Source organism: Bactrocera tryoni, unplaced genomic scaffold (genome assembly GCF_016617805.1).
Source record: "Bactrocera tryoni isolate S06 unplaced genomic scaffold, CSIRO_BtryS06_freeze2 scaffold_517, whole genome shotgun sequence".
Taxonomy (NCBI): domain Eukaryota; kingdom Metazoa; phylum Arthropoda; class Insecta; order Diptera; family Tephritidae; genus Bactrocera; species Bactrocera tryoni.
Genome location: NW_024396204.1, coordinates 152644 through 173370, shown reverse-complemented (window position 1 = coordinate 173370; position 20727 = coordinate 152644). Strand labels below are relative to the sequence as shown.

The 20727-nt window shown below is 35.2% G+C and overlaps 1 protein-coding gene across 3 annotated transcripts; it reads left to right on the top strand.

The window, feature by feature from the left end:
- Positions 1-483: 483 nt before the first annotated feature.
- LOC120781263 (protein eiger) lies at positions 484-10231 on the top strand. 3 transcript variants are annotated; one of them, XM_040113420.1, is made up of 8 exons: positions 484-664; positions 872-1207; positions 4748-4873; positions 5448-5758; positions 5817-5957; positions 9080-9216; positions 9363-9464; positions 9708-10231. In XM_040113420.1, the coding sequence occupies exons 2-8, from the start codon at positions 1040-1042 to the stop codon at positions 10076-10078; spliced, it is 1356 nt and encodes a 451-aa protein (XP_039969354.1). In that variant the 5' UTR covers positions 484-664; positions 872-1039; the 3' UTR covers positions 10079-10231. The 3 variants fall into 3 exon arrangements, with proteins under 3 accessions (XP_039969354.1, XP_039969352.1, XP_039969355.1); XM_040113418.1 differs by having other exon boundaries at positions 484-795; XM_040113421.1 differs by having other exon boundaries at positions 494-589.
- Positions 10232-20727: the final 10496 nt, after the last annotated feature.

Below are 20727 nucleotides of genomic sequence, written 5' to 3'. Positions count from 1 at the left end.
TTTGTATTAATGTGTACATACCTGTGTGAGCAAACATCACACTCCTTCTGGAGCGATAGCATACTTATGTCATATAATGTATTTGTATGCATGTCTTATAGTTAAATATCAATATGTACATTTTTAATTTCCCTTCAGAGAAATTCACTAGTCATAAATTAGCTTCTCTATATTTTAGCATCCTAATATTTTATAGTGATATAGTACATATGTACATACATATCGAATGCTTAAAATAAAAAGATTTAAATTAAATATTTAAAAATTTGATATAATTAATTGCACTACAACGTTGACATCTAATGTTTTCTGGATAGTACGAATTTGTTAAAAGTCTAATTGTAAATTAGTTTTATTATTGCTTATTATTTAAATGCTTCACTGCAGTGTACTTATGAGAATACATAAACAGAGGCCTATCTTCATATGCATGTTAGTATTTCTTTACGTAGGAAGTGAATGTACTCAAGAGATTCCATTCAGTTTTAAGCGAAGTATTTAGCAGTTCGGACGTCGTACTTTCCAACAACACAAGTGCAATAAAAACAACAATTCCTGAGTGTTAAACAGCTGCAAATTAAATAAATGAGTAGTCCAAAATATTTGTATTTGTAATAGGCCTTTGCCGATCTCATCATCATATACTGATAAATTTGAGCCATATGTATGGATGCACATACTTGTACATATATTAAGCTTGTATTCAGACTCATATGCTACATATGTATATGTCAAAGACTGATAGTTTCGGTGATAGAAGAATCTTGTGAAGCTCAAAATTGTTGATAAGACATTGTATGTAAACACATAAAAATACAACGTGAATCTTGGTTCCGACATTTTTATATTTTTTATTATTATTATATTATAGAAATAGATAAATTGACTATCAAATTATGAAACAATACATACAATATATGGCATAATTAGTGGGTTGCAAGTGTTAAAACTTATAAACATTAGTACGTAAATGGACTTTTAATGTGAAGTAAGAACATTGTTGCTTTTGTGCTTTGCATTATTATATTATATATTAATTATGACAACGGAAACACTTAAGCCCTTTCTATCAACGTCCCGCCGAGCGGATAGCGTTACTACAATGCGCTTGAGCACCACATCACATTGTCAACCAGGCTTCAACTTTAAGCGGATAATTTTCGGCACATTTGCTGTGGTTTTCTTTTTATGTTTGTTTGGTTTTATGGTGAGTTTATCAATTAATTGATTAAGTATATTAAGACCCGGTATCTTCAAAAACTTATTTAATAGCTTTGCCCGTTACTCTCTTCAGCTGTAATACCTATGGGGTCAGTAGGGTAATCTGGCATGTTTTTTTACTTTTTTTCATAGACATTTTTATTCTACAATAGGACTTTTTTCACATATCATGAGATACATACATATATCGTGGAGTATACTCGTATGAACATTTTTTTTTTGGAATTTTTTGATGACATCTGTCGGAGAAATGGTTTTTTCACTGGCGGACACGATTCCTCATGTTTGGATCATCTGAAACAATCGGTTGAGTAGTTCGACCGGAATCATGTCCGCCAATTTAAAAAGTGTGTTTTGAGAAAAAACGCGTTTAAAGTTTGAGTTGTGCACTCTGAGCTCTCCGAAAGTCAAGCGGATTTATTATTTCTGGGCCTTTTAAAACATGTGTTTTAAGAAAAACGCCTTTAAAGTTTGAGTTGTGCACTCCGAGCGCTCCGAACGTCGAGTGGATTTATTATTTCTAGGCCTTTTTCGAAACCTTCCAATGGTAAAGTGGGTTTCTACATTAATTCTAGGGGTATAAGGGAAAATGCAAAATAATTATTAAATACAAATTCTCAAATGAGCAAAAAATACTACGACTTTGTTCATAATTTTAAAATTCATAATTTAATCGATGGCGTCCGAACGTGTTGCCAATCCTCGATACATTTATTAGCCTTCAAAACGCGTAGCGATTCACTTTTATTGTCTTTAATTGACTCAAAAGGTTGTCGGTCCATAATTCCGGCCTCTTTTTATACTCTTGCAACCAGTTGCTACATAGTTGCTTATAGTTTTGTTCACCTAACGGTTTTACGTATCACCTCAAACTAATCGAGATAGATAGAGGAATCAATCAATTTTCTGCTGCGGATATGTTCAGGATGGTGCAGAAAGCCTTTGGTGATGAGGCTATGTCTAAAAAAAATGTTTACAAGTGGTATAGTGAGTTCCAAGCCGGCCGTGAACGTGTCGAAGACGAAGAGCGTCCAGGGCGACCATCAACCTCAACCGACGAAGCTCACGTTCAACAAATCAAAGATTTGTTGTTGAAAAACCGTCGAATAACAATTAGAGACCTTGCTGATGAACTTGGCATATCGAAAGGCTCAGCCAATACCATTTTGAAGGATGTTTTGGGCCTCAAGCGCGTCAAATCTCGACTGGTACCGAAAACATTGAATTTTTTGGAAAAAAGGCGTCGCGTTGAAGTGTGTGAAACGATGCTTTCCGACTACCAGGGTGTCATGAAACGCATTATAACTTACGATTAGACTTGGATCTATGCTTACGACCCCGAAACAACCGATCAATCGAGCGAATATCGTGTCAAAAGAGAGCCGAGACCAAAAAAATCGCGCTAAAGTCGCTCAAAAATCAAGGTCATGTTGACTGTTTTCTTCGATTATCGTGGTGTTGTACATTATGAATTCCTTCCAACCGGTCAAACAGTCAACAAGGAATATTTTTTGAACGTTATGCGTCGTTTGCGTAACGCTATCCGCCTAAAAAGGCCGGAATTGTGGAAAGACCATTCCACACCATCCCATACTGCCCTCGTAATTCGTGATCATTTCGCCAAAAACTCAACCCATATCGTTCCGCAACCACCGTATTCACCTGATCTGGCGCCGTGCGACTTTTGGCTGTTTACCAAGCTCAAAAGACCGCTCCGGGGACACCGTTTTTATACGATAGAGGAGATTCAAGCCGCAGCGAAGACGGAACTGAGTTCCATCCCGGAAAGTGACTACAACCAGTGTTTCGAAGATTGGAAAATCCGTTGGCATAAGTGCATTGCATCGGAAGGGAATTACTTTGAAGGGGATGAAATTGATTTGGAAGAGTAAATAAAGAATTTTCAAAATAAATACAATGTCACCTTATTTTTTGGGCACAGTATATATATATATATATATAAATGAAATCCGGGAGACTGTCTGTCCGTCCGTGCAAACTGTAACTTGAGTAAAAATTGAGATATCTCGATGAAACTTGGTATGTGGATTCCTTAGCACAAAAAAAAATTTCGAGTTTGTCCAAAACCACTTAAGCTACAGTGCGGAAATGGATGAAATCGGAGGGTAACCCCGCTCACTCCCCATATAACCGTACTGTTAAAAACTACTAAAAACGCCATAAATCAAGAACTAAATAGGCCAGAGGCATTAGATTTTACCAAAGAGATGATATAAGAAAGTTGTATGGGAGCATGCGTGAAAATTGAACCATGGGCATGGCACCGCTCAGTTTTTGGTGAAATCCCATACCTCGGGACCCGACCAAACCGATTTCGACAAAATCTAGTATATGACATTGTTCCTACATTCTTATGTTACATTGTGAAAATGGACGTAATCGGACTACAGCCACACCTACCTCTCATAAAGCACAATTTTAAATTCCACTTGATTCGTTCAGTCCAGTACAGAAATCAAGAAGCAATTAATATAACAGAATAAAACTTTGTACAAATAATGTAATTAGTGTGTGCTACCTTATGATCAAAAATTGTTTAAATCCAATAAAAACCGTTCAAGCCCCTAGGTACCGAATATATGGACCCCGATAGCTATACTTTTTATCGAAAATTTCGGTCATTGTGGATAAATATAACTGAAATTAAGGGATAATCATTCTTTTATAATGGTATGTCTGTATGTCAAAATGGGTTGAATCGGACCAATACTTCCCTTAGTCCCCATATATTTAATATAAAGATTTTCGAACATACAGGTGACTTTGTATCAAATATATCGGCCAATATGTGAGTAATCCCCATGAAAATGAGAGAGCGTGTTTTATTCATAACATTGTATCCTTGTGCCTAAAATATATAAACTTGGCCTAGCCACTATATAACTAATACATATCAGAATTTTCGAACAACCGGCTGACTTTACCTCATATGATTGGTTTTACACCTCAAAGAATTTCCCTGGCTTGTTGTAGCTTGAGTGGTTTTGAAGATATGTGCATTAAACTTGTTAGGGGGTTTCTACAAACTCGAATTTTTTTTTTGTACCAAGATATTTAAATTTTTACTCAAGGTACAGCTTCAACGGTTGGACGGACAGACAGTTAGTCAACCGGATTTCAACTTTTTCGTTATCCTGACCATTTATATACATATATATAACCCTATATCTATCTCGATTAGTTTTAGGTGATACTATATCCGTTGGGTGAAGAAAACTATAATACTCTGTAGTAACTGGTTGCAAGAGTATAATTATTAAATGTACATATGTATATTGTTAATGAGGGTACACCAACATAATGAATACTCATCACAAAATTCGTGTGATAAAAACTTTATTTAACAGTGATTTACAATGGAATGTATTTATGTATAATTAGAGTTCTATGAAATAGAGTACGTGCATTTAATTTGTTATCTTAACAGCAAACAATACTCGTATTAAAAGAATTGATCTTTATAAATGTATGTACATATGTAGTATATACTATACATTTATTTCAGTATGTTCACTTTCGGCGTATTTCTCAAATTGAAGCGAATGTTCAACATTTGACGAAAAAAATATTGAAAATGCAAGCACGTCTGGGCCTGACGAATTTGGACGATTTGGACGATTATGGAAATGAGGTAATTATATGTAAATAAACATTGCATTAAATTAAATTAATGCAAATTAAAACTAATAATGGGTGGAAGGACAATGATCAGGATTAAACGAATCGACGGCCTCTCAATGTATTACTATAAAAAGCCGGCTGGACTTAATAAACAGAATATTCGTCTTGGGAGCCAAGTGAGCAAACTAGGCGTAGTCCCTAGAGACCTTCGAGTTCGAGACCATGAGTACAATCACTTTCGAGGACATGGTGAAGTCAAGGACTTCCTCTCTGTGCGCAGTCACGAATGTGGGAGAACTTCCTCGAATATAGTGGTTATACAGTCGAAAATTTGATGGTATTTAGCGTAGAATTAAAGGATTATAACAACTACAACTGCGTTGTTTGAATACCATCTTGTCGGACCAATTTTAATTTTACTATACTTTTATCAGTATATATAATTTCCTTAATTTACCCACCAAAATGTAATTGTTAGGCTCATTTCGTTATAGAATTCGGTCCGAAAATAATATCCCATTTATTTAACAGCTGCGCTTTCATTTATTTACATATGTAAATATTTATGTTTGAAAATAATTTAGTACGATACCGTAATTATTGATCAACCAAAAATATCACAAAATGGTGGAGGAAAATTGAGCCAAGGAGATGAACAATATACAGCGGATGTTGATTATTACGAAAATGAATTTGATTATACTGAGTTTAGAAGCCAGTTACCCATTATGAACTTTGACGAGGATGAAGATGATGAAGCAAAAAATTACATTATTAATGACGATTCTAAAGGAAATGACGATGGAGATGATGAAAACGTAATGGAAATATCAGATGATAGCGATTTATATGAAGATTTTTCCAAATTCAATGCCTCACGAAAAAATAACACAAGGTACAAAATTTTCTTTTTTAACTTATCCATACTTCAAACAAAAAATATTCATTTACAGTTTCAGTGCGCGTAATCCACGTGCCATTGAATCAGAACTATTTAGCAAAGACGATCAGAAATCTAAAATCATAGGCTTAAGAAAACGTGCTGATAAATCTATGGATGTCCTTAATCACCCTAAGAATATGGTGATACTTAGGTAGGTATATAAACGATTTTCATTGCAGAACGTCCTCTATCGTAAATTATATTAGCTTACTTAAGTAATACATATTGTCTTGCAGGAATAATTGAGTATACAAATTACGCCGATTAATATTTCGTCCTGATCCTTAACGTGTTAAAATCACATTCATTCCCACTTAAAATATGTATGTACTGTATGTGTAAACACCCAGCGAAACAAAAAATGAAGCACTCTATTTTTTTGTAAAGTTTCACTGCCGGGATTGGATCATTTTAGTTTAGGGGTTCCAAAACTGGGTATCGCCCCTTCCTTTAAAGTTTTTTTTTATTCATCAGCATCGCGTCTGTGGCGAACTGCTTTATAACCATCAGGTTCAATAAGGTTAAACTTCAACTAGTCGGAAATAATTACAGTTTCACTTGGTTTGCAGCCAGTTAAGTTTATTTTTAACCGAACTTAAACGCTTTTCTTTCATTTCTGTGGTCACGATTGGGTTTGTGCTTTTTTGATCAACCATTTTGTGACAAAGAAAGTTTGGTTTGTTTAGGCATAATTTTGTTTTATTTAAAAGAAAACACGAATTACAAGAGTTAATCACACAAGCGTATGCTTTGAAGTTAATGAAATGTTAAGCAAAATGTTTAAAATGTTTCCCTGAAGAGCCGATTGATTGCCCGCTTTGTGGGAATTCGAGCAAAACCTAATACCGTTTACAATGAATTTGCAAAAAACACTTGCTGCGGCTTTTTTTGTTTCGCTAGGTGTGCATATACATATGTACATACATATCATATGTACATACATATGTATATGTACATACATATGTATAAATGATCAGGATATTGAGACGAGTTGAAATCCGAGCGACTGTCTGTCTGTCTGTCCGCCCGTTCGTTGGTTTGTGCAAGCGATAATTTGAGTAAAAATTAAGACATCATAGTGAAACTTGGTGCAAGTATTCCATGGCAAAAGTGAGGACACGTTCGTATATGGACGTAGTCGGACCACTGCCAGGTCCACAAAATGGCGTTAAACGAAAACCAAATAAAATGCCATAATACCCGTAATTTGGTACATATGTGCTTATGTATCTCCTAAAACACTAAAGCTACAATGATGAAACCTCCAATGATAACCGCTCATAACAATTCTTTTAATGTGTCTTTTAATATGTGAAAATTTATGAAATTGGATTATAATCAAAATCGATCCATAACTGGTGACTCTCACATACCGGATATGTGGACCCCAAAGCGTATGGCTGACTTTTTATCAAAAATATCGGTCATATGTTATTGAAATTCGGGGAAAAAGTTTTTTTTAATGAAAATGAGAGGGCAAGTTTTTTATTATGGGTAATTCGGTTATCAAAAAAATTTTACTTTTCAATGCCCATTTTTGTAATTTAATACTTTTATAACGAGTTGTATTATTTTTTAGAATCAGAAATATAGGTATGATGTGATAATTCTCAAAATAAAACTGGTATGGAAGAGTTAAGTTCGGGTGTAACCGAAAATTTTATACTCTTGCAAGTATCAAAGCTGGAAAAAACTCATTTAGAGTTTTAATAATACATGTACTATCTGACAGGTTTACCGCTACTTTAGATAAGAAGTTTGCAATAGGAACTGCTGTCCACATATTCCGTATCCGGGGCTAGAATAGATTTGATTCCACTTGAAAGGCACTACTCGTGCAAAGTTTTATATCGATAAATTTGTATACTGGAAAGTGGAAGCTCCCAACTTTAGTTCTTAAGAATTACAATTTCTTCGTTTTCTGTAGCCATCTTTAGTTTTTAACGCGCTTAAATATGCGCTATACAAAATCTATGGGCATGAGGAATTTTTGACAGTATTTTGCCACTGCTGCTTTTATTTAAGTTCAGTAGTTAGTCTAGTGTTATGGCTGATTCTCATAGAACTTCTGCGCTTTGACAAAAACAGTAGTTTCCAGTTATAATTGGTAAATGTAATGTAAAACATTAAAACTAAAACCCAATTATTAAAAATACTACTAATAAATAATTGTATTCGACTGTAATTTTAAGTTAACTTAAGAATATTTTAAATATATATAATCAAGTTCATTTTTAATTACTACAAAATATCGAAACTGACAACCCTGCGAATGAGAGATCTAATTTGCTCAAATGTCTGCTTTACGGACGGTGGAAGCGGTGGTGAGTTTTCATTTATTGATCAAAAGAGAACAACAAAAACTACATTGTCACTGCGGAAGGGCGGCACGTCTGTCACTAACTGAGGCATTAAGTGCGGAACACAATGACAGCGACAGACTGCAGCAGCACGACAGTGAACTGAAAATGGCGTTGTGCTTCTTACTACATGAACATTCAACACAAAACAACACAGCTGTCCATTTTGCATGTACACAATTTCGTTGTGGCCATACTAATACCTTGCACTTCAATGGAATTTTAATATTTTGTTCAAAGTGAAAATTTGTATGCAAAAAATAAGTAAATTATCAATTGTTATTACAAATGATATAATAGAGCTATTTTATGCTTTTATTTGCAAAATAACGTCAAGTTTGTTAGAGCTGTGAATAATTTTACATTTTACATATTAGTGGCATCACCACTCTACCTCCTCTTTCTATCTTCCATTCTACTGTCAACTCTACTGTCGTTGGCAAATATAGGAGGATATTGAAGTTAGCGAGAACGACAACTGTCGGCCTGCAGTCGTGTAGTCGTGCAGCTGTCAAAATAACAGTGTCCATAAGAACGTGTGTATTTTAATATTTGACAGATGTAGTTTGCAGTCTGTCGCGCTCTATGTGTTCCGCACTTTAGTCGTCATTCAGAATAGCGGTATTATATAGTCGAAACTGTTTACTGGTGTGGAATAGCATATGGCAGCTTACTACCCAATGTTATACCATAACATATCAGAGTGGGATAATTATGATGTCAAATAGTCTATTGCTCACATTATTTATGTACATAGGTATTTCGCAATTAAAAAATTAAAACTGGAAGTATTTTATAAAATCGTCCTCCGAAGATAATATTATAAAACACATATTATTAATACGATACTTATGTATGTATGCATATACATATTCAAAATATAATACCCATATACATATAATATAATTTTTAGACTGCCACTTTTACGCAAAGAGTTATCAGATGGTAAACATGAAGAAAATATTTCACCAATGGAACAAAAAAGTTCAAAACAATCTCAAAGGAGAGGAATGAATCACCGAAGGTATAAAAATTCGATTGTTAAAAAAGGTAGGTTGCTAAGGTTAAGTTGGTGGATTCCTTTATCCAAAAATGAAAGATTCGTTCCTATGAAAAACTACATTTTAGTACACAAATGTCTGTAATTTACTAGCTTGAGCTGACGTTTTTTTCCATATTTACATATTTTTTTGCAGCTAAGTCCGCGCGTCAAATAGAAGCTGTAGCGAACACTCCCGCCGCACACTTTCATTTGAACCACAAAATCCCAGACCGTTTTGCCAGCATTAGAATCGATTGTAAGTATTTATGGATATACATACATATGTATGTATGTATGTACATTCATAGGTAACAAACTTTTAATATACAGCTTATACAGCGTTACAAATATTTAATTTGTATTTAGAATTTATTTTGTTTGCATAATTCAAAATTTTTTATAGTCTTGTAACCTGTTGCGTAGATTTTTTTATAAGTCTCCAGTATTTCAAGCAAAATACACATGTAATTTTAATCATTGCTTTATTTGTGTTTAATAGCTTTTTCCGGCGATATTTATATTGGTCATCCCAGTTGGCCAAATGAAATTGACGTCGATAAGTATTTCAAAGTGGAAAATGGCGTATTAACAGTATATGAAACGGGCCTTTATTACGTATACGCGCAGGTTTGTTACAACAATACTCATGATCAGAATGGATTTGTGATATTTCATGGTCATAAGCCATTTCTTCAATGTTTAAATACTGTACCAACGAACATGCCACACAAGATTCATACTTGCCACACTAGCGGTCTTATCTACCTGAAAGAACATGAAACAATTCATTTACGTGATTTTCATAGTGATAGAAATGCTATTTTAAAGGAGTCCAATAATCGGAGCTATTTTGGGTTAATAAAAATATAAAATATATACAGAAATAATTACTAAATGTGTAATATAAGGTTACACATAGAAATAAATTTTACATATGTACATACATACATATATACTTACTTATAGCTAATTTTTCTTGAATTTGGCTCTTAAATTGTTACTAAAAGTTTTGTCCAATTTGTACACGGTTTTGATTGATTCTAAATAAATTGATTGAGATTCTAAATAATACAACTACAATTGTGTATGAATATTCATGTCCGCATTATTTACTAGTTTATATAAATACATATATGAAAGTTAATATATCACATATATGTACATATGTACATGCATACATATGTATAAATAGTTTTAAAATATATTTGCTTCAAATATTCATTCTCAATTTCATAAAATATTTTATTGCAATATATTGTGTTGATCAGTCGCGCTACTCGCTTGTTTCCAAGTGTATTATCCTGTGTAATATATAGTATATTAGTGAGAGTGATTGTTATTATCTGAATCTACCTGAATTGCATTATAAAATGAATGCATCAGGAGAAGATGAAGACAACGAATATGCAAAACATAAATGGCAAAGCATTTCAATCAAAAATGGAAAACGTTCAAACAATGAGTCTCCTAAAGTCCATCAAAAGAAGAAACAAATTCTCATACATCCAAATAGATTTGACCTCCTAAGTGATGATGAAAACACTTTTCCGATCGCTGAGAGGATGTGACAGTGCATGAAACAGAAGTGCTGAATGCTCCAAAACCGCCGCCGTTGATTATACCAGGTGTTTTTAATATAAGTGAAATGATAAACTCTATTGCTAGCGTAATTGCCAAAAAAGATTTTAGATATAAATCGTTAAATGATGGCCAAATTAGAGTTATCATAAATGATATAGATTCTTACAGAAAAATTGTAAAATATTTAGACAGTCATAAAAGATCGATCATACAGAGTAGTCATAAAAGGTATTCACTTTTCCACTGCTTTGGATGAAATAAAAAGTAATATTACTTCATTAGGTCATAAAGTAAGAAATGTAAGTAATATTAAAAGCAGGATAACTAAGCAACCGTTATCAATGTTCTTTGTTGATTTGGAGCCCAACGCCAACAATAAGGAAATTTACGAGCTTAAACATTTAAATAATGCTATCATTAAGGTAGAGGCTCCCCGTCAAACTAATGACATTATTCAATGCTATCGATGCCAGGAATTTGGGCATACCAAAACTTATTGTAAAAAACCGTATAAATGCGTTAAGTGTAATTTAATGCATCCTACTAGTCAATGTACTAAATCCAAAGACACATTACCTATATGTGTACATTGCTTACAAAACCATACAGCAAATTACAAAGGCTGCGCTGTATACCAACAACTCGTTCGAAATAAACCGCTTTCTGCAAGCATTAGAAAAGAGATCAAACATATAGATCAACAAAACTTCCCTAGCTTAGGTAATGGGTTACCTAAATCAAATTACACTAACAATGTGACAAATAACAACACTGAGCAGACTTATGCTAATGTATTAAAAGGTAATGTTACAGATAACCAAAATGAGAAAAATGAACAAACTACGATGAAAAAAATTGAAGAGCTACTAGCAAAACAAATAGAATTAACAAACACTCTACTTAACATGATGTCTCTACTTATTAATAAGTTATGCAAATGAACTTAAGATTAGCAATATGGAATGCCAATGGCTTATCCCGTCACGCTCAAGAAATTGAAATATTTTTAAATGAGAATTATATTGACATTATGCTAGTGTCAGAAACACATTTCACAAATAAAACGTTTTTACGAATTAAAAATTATAATATAGTCACTTCTAATCATCCCAGTAACAGGGCTCATGCTGGTTGTGCTGTTTTAATTAAAACTTCTATCAATTATGTTGTTCTTGAACCAATTCAAACACCTTCAATACAAGCTGCTGGAATAAAAGTTAAAACCAACAATAATGATGTATATATGTATTTATGCTTTGTACTCACCACCAAGACACAATATATCTGCTTTTGAGTACGAAAGCTTATTTAGTGGTCTCGGTCCAAGATTTTTTGTAGGAGGAGATTACAATGCTAAGCATCCCTGGTGGGGCTCACGTATTCTAAACCCAAAGGGTAGAGAGCTTTACAAATGCATTATAAAGAATAATTTAAAAACTCTGTCAAGTGGTGAGCCAACCTATTGGCCAAGTGATCCATTGAAAATTCCTGACCTCTTAGATTTTGCTGTATATAAAGGTATCCCAACTCAGCTTTTAGATGCGGTTAGCTCAGAAGAACTAAGCCAATTATTGTCAGCTACAACACATTAATCAATGTTAAACCACGAAAATATTCTGCTTTAAACAACAAAAGTAATATTTGCATATTTCAAAACTGGTTAACTCAAAATATAGTACTTAACTTCTTCTTCTTCTTCTTCTTAATTGGCGTAGACACCGCTTACGCGATTATAGCCGAGTTAACAACAGCACGCCAATCGTTTCTTCTTTTCGCTACGTGGCGCCAATTGGATATTCCAAGCGAAGCCAGGTCCTTCTCCACTTGGTCCTTCCAACGGAGTGGAGGTCTTCCTCTTCCTCTGCTTCCCCCGGCAGGGTACTGCGTCGAATACTTTCAGAGCTGGAGTGTTTTCATCCATCCGGACAACATGACCTAGCCAGCGTAGCCGCTGTCTTTTAAATCGCTGAACTATGTCAATGTCGTCATATATCTCGTACAGCTCATCGTTCCATCGGATGCGATATTCGGCCGTGGCCAATGCGCAAAGGACCATAAATCTTTCGCAGAATTTTTCTCTCGAAAACTCGTAACGTCGACTCATCGGTTGCTGTCATCGCCCAAGCCTCTGCACCATATAGCAGGACGGGAATTATGAGCGACTTATAGAGTTTGGTTTTTGTTCGTCGAGAGAGGACTTTACTTTTCAATTGCCTACTCAGTCCGAAGTAGCACCTGTTGGCAAGAGTTATCCTGCGTTGGATTTCCAGGGTGATATCAATATCTTCGGCATACGCCAGCAGCTGTACACTCTTATAGAAGATGGTACCTTCTCCGTTTAGTTCTGCAGCTCGAACTATTTTCTCCAGGAGCAGGTTAAAGAAGTCGCACGATAGGGAGTCGCCTTGTCTGAAACCTCGTTTGGTATCGAACGGCTCGGAGAGGTCCTTCCCGATCCTGACGGAGCTTTTCGTGTTGTTCAACGTCAGTTTACACAGCCGTATTAGTTTTGCGGGGATACCAAATTCAGACATCGCGGCATAAAGGCAGCTCCTTTTCGTGCTGTCGAAAGCAGCTTTGAAATCGACGAAGAGGTGGTGTGTGTCGATTCTCCTTTCACGGGTCTTTTCCAAGATTTGGCGCATGGTGAATATCTGGTCGGTTGTTGATTTTCCAGGTCTGAAGCCACACTGATAAGGTCCAATCAGTTTGTTGACGGTGGGCTTTAATCTTTCACACAATACGCTCGATAGAACCTTATATGCGATGTTGAGGAGGCTAATCCCACGGTAGTTGGCGCAGATTGTGGGGTCTCCTTTTTTATGGATTGGGCATAGCACACTTAAATTCTAATCGTTGGGCATGCTCTCGTCCGACCATATTTTACAAAGAAGCTGATGCATGCTCCCAACTAGTTCTTCGCCGCCGTGTTTGAATAGCTCGGCCGGTAGTCCGTCGGAACCTGCCGCTTTGTTGTTCTTGAGGCGGGTAATTGCTATTCGAACTTCTTCATGGTCGGGTAATGGAACGTCTGCTCCATCGTCATCGATGGGGGAATCGGGTTCTCCTTCTCCTGGTGTTGTGCGTTCACTGCCATTCAGCAGGCTGGAGAAGTGTTCCCTCCATAATTTAACTATGCTCTGGGCATCAGTGACTAGATCACCTTTGGGGGTTCTATAAGAGTATGCTCCGGTCTTGAAACCTTCTGTAAGCCGCCGCATTTTTTCGTAGAATTTTCGAGCATTACCCCTGTCGGCCATCTTATCAAGCTCTTCGTACTCACGCATATCGGCCTCTTTCTTCTTCTGTCTGCAAATGCGTCTCGCTTCCCTCTTCAACTCTCGGTATCTATCCCATTCCGCACGTGTAGTGGTCGATCGTAACGTTGCGAGGTAGGCAGCCTGTTTTCTCTCCGCTGCGACACGGCACTCCTTGTCGTACAAGCTGTTCTTTTGCTCTTTCCGAAAACCAATGGTTTCGGTTGCAGCTGTACGTAAGGAATTTGAAATGCCGTCCCACAGTTAACACCTCTATTAAAACTTCAGCTGAACTGGATGATACAGTTGAAGGTTTTACAAACTTAATTTATGAAGCTACTTTTGCTGCTACTCCCCAAAAGAGGAATGAATTCTCGCCTCACAACTCATTTCATGTGTCTACAGAAATTAGAGCATTAATACAGAATAAAAGACGTTTACGAAAAAAATGGCAAGCCAGCAGAAATCCAACTGACAAAACTATTCTAAACAAAGCCACAAAGGAGCTGAAAGAAAAATGAGCTGATTTCAAAAATAAATCGATATCCGAATATATTGCGAGTTTAAATTATAGAAATAATGAAGACCATAGGATATGGAATACTACAAAATACATAAAACGGCCTAAAAAAAGAAATGTACCTATCAAAGACAGTAACAACGTTTGGTGTAGAACAGATAAAAGTAAAGCAAATGCATTTAGTAAATATCTTGAAACAACTTTCTCTCCTTTTGATAACAGTGGCAGGAACAATGATGCTGAAATATTAGAATTCCTTGACATAGCATGTCAAATGCCTTTACCACTGAAGCATATTACACCCGCTGAAATACGTACTGAACTAGAGAAATTGTCTAACAAGAAAGCCCCAGGATATGACAAAATTGATGCCAAAGTAGCTAAATGCTTACCTAAAAAAGGAATTATGTTGCTAACACTTATATTTAATTCTATTTTAAGGCTTAACCATTTCCCTACCCAGTGGAAATGTGCTGAAATTGTGATGGTGCCTAAACTAGCTAAATCTGAGAACGAAATCACTTCATATAGACCAATCAGTTTGTTGTCTTTATTCTCCAAAATATTTGAAAAAATATTTTCGCGCAGATTTTTGCCAATACTAAAAGAGAATAAGGTGATACCTGAACACCAATTTGGGTTTCGTCGATATCATGGTATTCCCGAACAATGCCATCGTGTAATTAATCACATTATTGATGCTTTAGAACGTAAAGAATATTGTTCAGCTGCGTTTTTAGACATACAACAAGCATTTGATGCTAGTTTGGCATCATGGTCTACTATACAAATTAAAAAAAGTATTCTCCTCTCAAGTATATCTAATTCTCTAGTCCTATTTAACAAGCAGGTCGTTTTGTGTAAAGATAAATGACGATACGTCTGACATAAAATTCATTAATGCAGGAGTACCACAGGGAAGCGTTCTTGGCCCTGTACTATACACCATCTTTACATCTGACATTCCAGAAACTGAAAATGTATTAATTGCTACTTATGCTGATGACACTGCTCTATTGTCGTATAGATTCAGACTTGGTTAGATTGCTGGAAAATGAAAGCAAACGTGAGTAAATCCGTACACGTTTTATTTACATTAAGGCGAAGCGACTGCCCTCCTTTGCTTTTAAATGGTAATACTATTCCTAAAAGTGATTGCGTTAAATACCTCGGCATGCACTTGGACAAACGATTAACTTGGAAACAGCACATACAAGCCAAAAATAAACAATTAAAAATAAAAACCAAACAACTTTATTGGCTACTTGGGCATACATCGCAGTTATACAGTAAAACCTGTCTAAGTTGGACGCCTGCGGTTCATCACTTTTTGTCCAACTTATGCGAGTGTCCATGTTATAAAGAAATGATTCTTTTCTTATTTTATTGACTTTATTTTAAAAACTAGTTAAAACAAGTAAGGAAGGGCTAAGTTCGGGTGTCACCGAACATTTTATACTCTCGCATGATAAAGTGATAATCGAGATTTCATTATTCGTCATTTAAATATTTTTCAAATACCGTATTTTTGTAAAGTTTTATTCCGCTATCATCATTGGTTCCTAATGTTTATACTCGTATTATACAGAGAAGGCATCAGATGGAATTCAAAATAGCTTTATATTAGAAGAAGGCGTGGTTGTGAACCGATTTCACCCATATTTCGTACATGTCATCAGGATGTTAAGAAAACATTATATTCCGAATTTCATTGAAATCGGTCTAGTAGTTCCTGAGATATGGTTCTTGGTCCATAAGAGGGCGGCGCCACGCCCATCTTCAATTTTTTAAAAAAGCCTGGATTTAGCTTCCTTCTGCCACTTCTTCCGTAAAATTTAGTGTTTCTGACGTTTTTTTATGAGTCGGTTAACGCACTTTTAGTGATTTTCAACATAACCTTTGTATGGGAGGTGGGCGTGGTTATTATCCGATTTCTTCTTCTATTTTTGAACTGTATATGGAAATGCCTTAAAAAAACGGCTCTGTAGAGTTTGGTTGACATAGCTATAGTAGTTTCCGAGATATGTACAAAAAACTTAGTAGGGGGCGGGGCCACGCCCACTATTCCAAAACAATTGGGTCCAAATATGCCCCTCCCTAATGCGATCCTTTGTGCCAAATTTCACTTTAATATCTTTATTTATGGCTTAGTTATGACACTTTATAGGTTTTCGGTTTCCGCCATTTTGTGGGCGTGGCAGTGAGTCGATTTGGCCCATCTTCGAACTTAACCTTCTTATGGAGCCAAGGAATACGTGTACCAAGTTTCATCATGATATCTCAATTTTTACTCAAGTTACAGCTTGCACGGACGGACGGACGGACGGACGGACAGACGGACGGACGGACAGACGGACGGACGGACAGACAGACATCCGGATTTCGACTCTACTCGTCGCCCTGATCACTTTGGTATATATAACCCTATATCTGACTCTTTTAGTTTTAGGACTTACAAACAACCGTTATGTGAACAAAACTGTAATACTCTCGTTAGCAACATTGTTGCGAGAGTATAAAAACGTACATTGTATTCAATATATAAGTGTGTAATAGAAAAACAAAAATTAACACATTTTAGAATACGGATATATGTATGTACAACTTATGTTTTAGAAAAATATGCATCTATTTCAGTTTGTTTTAATTTTGATAAGCTTATATTTTGTTCCAATTTCGTTTTAACTTTAAAAACTCCGGCAGCAAAGTTGATTGATGTGCTGATACATAAAGAATGACTTCGTTCATGTTTGATAAAGCTTATTTTGCAGTGGGAAGATTATAGTTTTCAGTGCACTCATCTTCACTTTCTCTTGAAGCAGTTCCTTGGGAGATGTGTTTTAAATCCTCTACCACGTTTTTAAAAATAGTTTCATGGGAATCACCCACCTGTTCATGTACATATATGTATCTATCGATTTTTCCATATTTTCCACAACTATGGCCGATACTAATTCATTTTAATATTGTTCAGGATAGTTGTGATTTATCAAACTTCCATAATTCAGATTTTCTTGCGGTGGACATTCCAGTAAATCGTGGCAAGGAAATCCAGCATGTTGAAAGCATTTTCTTATCACAAGAGGGTCTAACTCGTTCCACGAGGAAACCAACCATCGAATAGCATCCAAAACAGAAATTCTTCTGCCGTTAGGTTTGGTGGCAGAAATTTTACAAACACATTTGAATATTCATTTATTAAACTGTGGCTTGTAGCGTTGTCAATTAACAAAATAATTTTTCTATTTTGCTTCTTCATTTGGTCATTGATAGAACTGAGCCAATGCTGGACCAATGCTTGTCATCCAATCCTTTTTATAGTGAACCCATTGCACAATAAAATTTTGAGTGTCGATTTTATTTCGGTGAAAAGCTCGCGGCTTCGCAGCGTTACCTATAACCAACGGCATTAACTTTTCTCCTGAACTGCTGCAGCAAAACAATACGCTCAGCCTTTCTTTTGCCAGTTTACCTCCTTCACAAACTGCGCCTTTTGCAACGAGACTTCGAGTAGGTAATTGACGATAAAACAATCCAGTTTCATCCACATTAAACTGATTCTCAGGTAAATAATTTTTTAAAAGTGTTGGTAGTTTTTCTTTCCAATCTGAGGCAGCTTTAAGATCTACATTCGCCCCTTCACCACTTAAAGCTTTAAATTGAATGTTATGTCTCAAGCGGAAAGATTCTAACCACCCATTGCTTGCTCTAAAGTTCTGTATTTGTAACTCAGAAGCCAATAGCTTAGCCTTTTCTTGAATTATTGGGCCACTGATCGGAATATTTTTAGACCTGCATTTTTCAAAAAACGATTTCATTCCCTCATTTGTTTTTTCAAAATCAGTTATACGTGTTTTTCTTTTGCGTTCGGATCGGGGTTGCTTTCTAATTCTTTTGTAATATGTTCCGTTTTATTTTTAATATTAGCGATTGTTGATTTGGAAACTCCATATTTTTCTGCCAATTTCCTTATACGAGTAGATAGGCTTTTATTAGCCGGTTCATTCAATATCTCACTTTTAATTTTCAGAGATAACTCCATACATGCATACATAATTTTGCAAAAATAACGGCATTGCAACGTATGAAAAATTTCATTGATGCCGAAATACAAAATTTGTGTGTAATATACATAGGTATATTTAGTACTTATGTAAGTAAATAGCATACAAATATGCATACATATTAAATGTATTGTACAAGATATAAGGCATTTTAATGCTTGCTGTTTAAAAACTTAGACAAATTTTGTCCAACTTCCAAAATAGACAGTGTCCAAATTAAGCAGTGAATATATGGATAGTTTGTACTATATTATTTTGGTACAGAACTTTTTGTCCAATTTGATCGAGTGTCCAAGTTATAAGGGTGTCCAACTTTACAGGTTTTACTGTATCTTGAAAATCAATTCTGGATGGAGTCATGTGTAGAAGTTCACGCAAGTGAGGAAAGTTCTCTGATCGCCATTAACTTGGGAGTGGCCAGAAACGATTCTTTTACACATGGCTCAAGCAGCTCACTACTTCCGGTCTTTGACCAAGTATCCTCTGGGTAGCCTAAGAACATCCGTTCGAAGGCGAGCTAAAGTGAGAAGGCGAAACATTCCCTACAAGGGTTGTGCGCTGGGTTTGGGACCCGCCACGTAAAAAACACCCCCAGTGAAGAGCTACAACCAGCCTCGGATGAAAATAAATTACTGTTATATAAATCTATACTAAAACCTATATGGACATACGGTGTGCAACTTTGGGGCACTGCTTGTAATTCAAATATTGAAATTCTACAAAGATACCAATCGAAAACTTTAAGATTAATTACAAACGCGCCTTGGTTCATAGCAAATAAAGCCATTCATTCAGATCTGAATGTACCTTTTGTTAAAGATGGAATTAAAAGATTTAGTTCAGCATATTTGCACAGGATAAGTTATCATGACAATCCTTTGGCAGTCATGTTATTAGATGATAGTAATGAAACTATTAGACTTAAAAGACAACATGTTCTAGATCTCCCATTTAGGAATTAAGTAAATGTTTAATTATATATGTTACTACGAAATTAAATGTATAATTAAAATTTGTATATAAACATTTATATTTAGAACATATTGTTACATATTATTTTTGATCTCATGGGAGACCAAAAATATAAGTCAAATTATGGTTTTGTTATCAAATTTGCTTATTATTTACTGAAATAGATTGCAAATAAAATGTATGTAACAAAAAAAAAAAAATATTCATTCTCAATATTATAAAAATAACCTCAAAAGTAACAAATTAATTATCAAAATTAAATGATTACAAGTTTCTGATAGCAAAAATTTGCACGTAACAGGTGTCTCTGAAATGATTAAGTAAGAAGCAATTCTCTTACTCTAAAAATACGAATACTCGTATGTGTCTACACATAATTTCACATGTTATATACACATACATATGTAAGTATGTACATACAACAATAAAAGACGTCGCACGGCAATTGCGCAGGACAGAAGCATGCATAGCTTTCGGGAAACTATAAAATATACGGAATGATTTCAACGTGTGAGCTTTTCCTCGTTTGGAAATTGTTCGCCTCAGTTTTCACATATGTATGTATGTATGTATATACATACGTATAACGACAAAGGAAGTGACAAAAACTTCAAGATTTTCGATGGTAAATATATGTACCTACACACATACTACATACATATGTTTATATTTGTAAAAAAATTGAGGGGATACCTGTATACATACATATTTAATATGTAGTACATGTTTATATAAGCGTATCGCTGGAGAATTTATTAGTTCTCAAACAATGTTATTAACTTGTTGCATTGTAAGCATTTTATCTTAGTTGCCTGGTTGCCTATTTGGGCAATGCATAACTCAAACTCAAATTGAAAAGCCCTTCAGTGTGCAAGCTAACCCATCTTTGTGTTCTGGTGTTGCAAAGATCGCTGAGAATTTTTAGGTTGTTTAAAATATGAAGATGATATTATGACCACTCAATGGAAAGTACGTGTGATTTTTTGTAATTTCGCAAAATAATTTTTCCTTTTCTATTCCTTAAATATGAGGAGGTAAAAATAAAAAAAAAGGAATATACATACATTAAACTCAAGTGGAATGTCAACATACGTACATAAAATCTTGGCAAAATACAAAAGTAGT

Excerpts from the sequence above, each read along its gene's own strand:
- LOC120781263 (XM_040113420.1), top strand. The coding sequence starts at position 1,040 with ATGACAACGGAAACACTTAAGCCCTTTCTATCAACGTCCCGCCGAGCG. Across the intron at positions 4,874-5,447 it reads TGGACGATTATGGAAATGAG|TACGATACCGTAATTATTGA; the intron begins GTAATTATATGT and ends AAAATAATTTAG. Across the intron at positions 9,217-9,362 it reads AAATTCGATTGTTAAAAAAG|CTAAGTCCGCGCGTCAAATA; the intron begins GTAGGTTGCTAA and ends ATTTTTTTGCAG.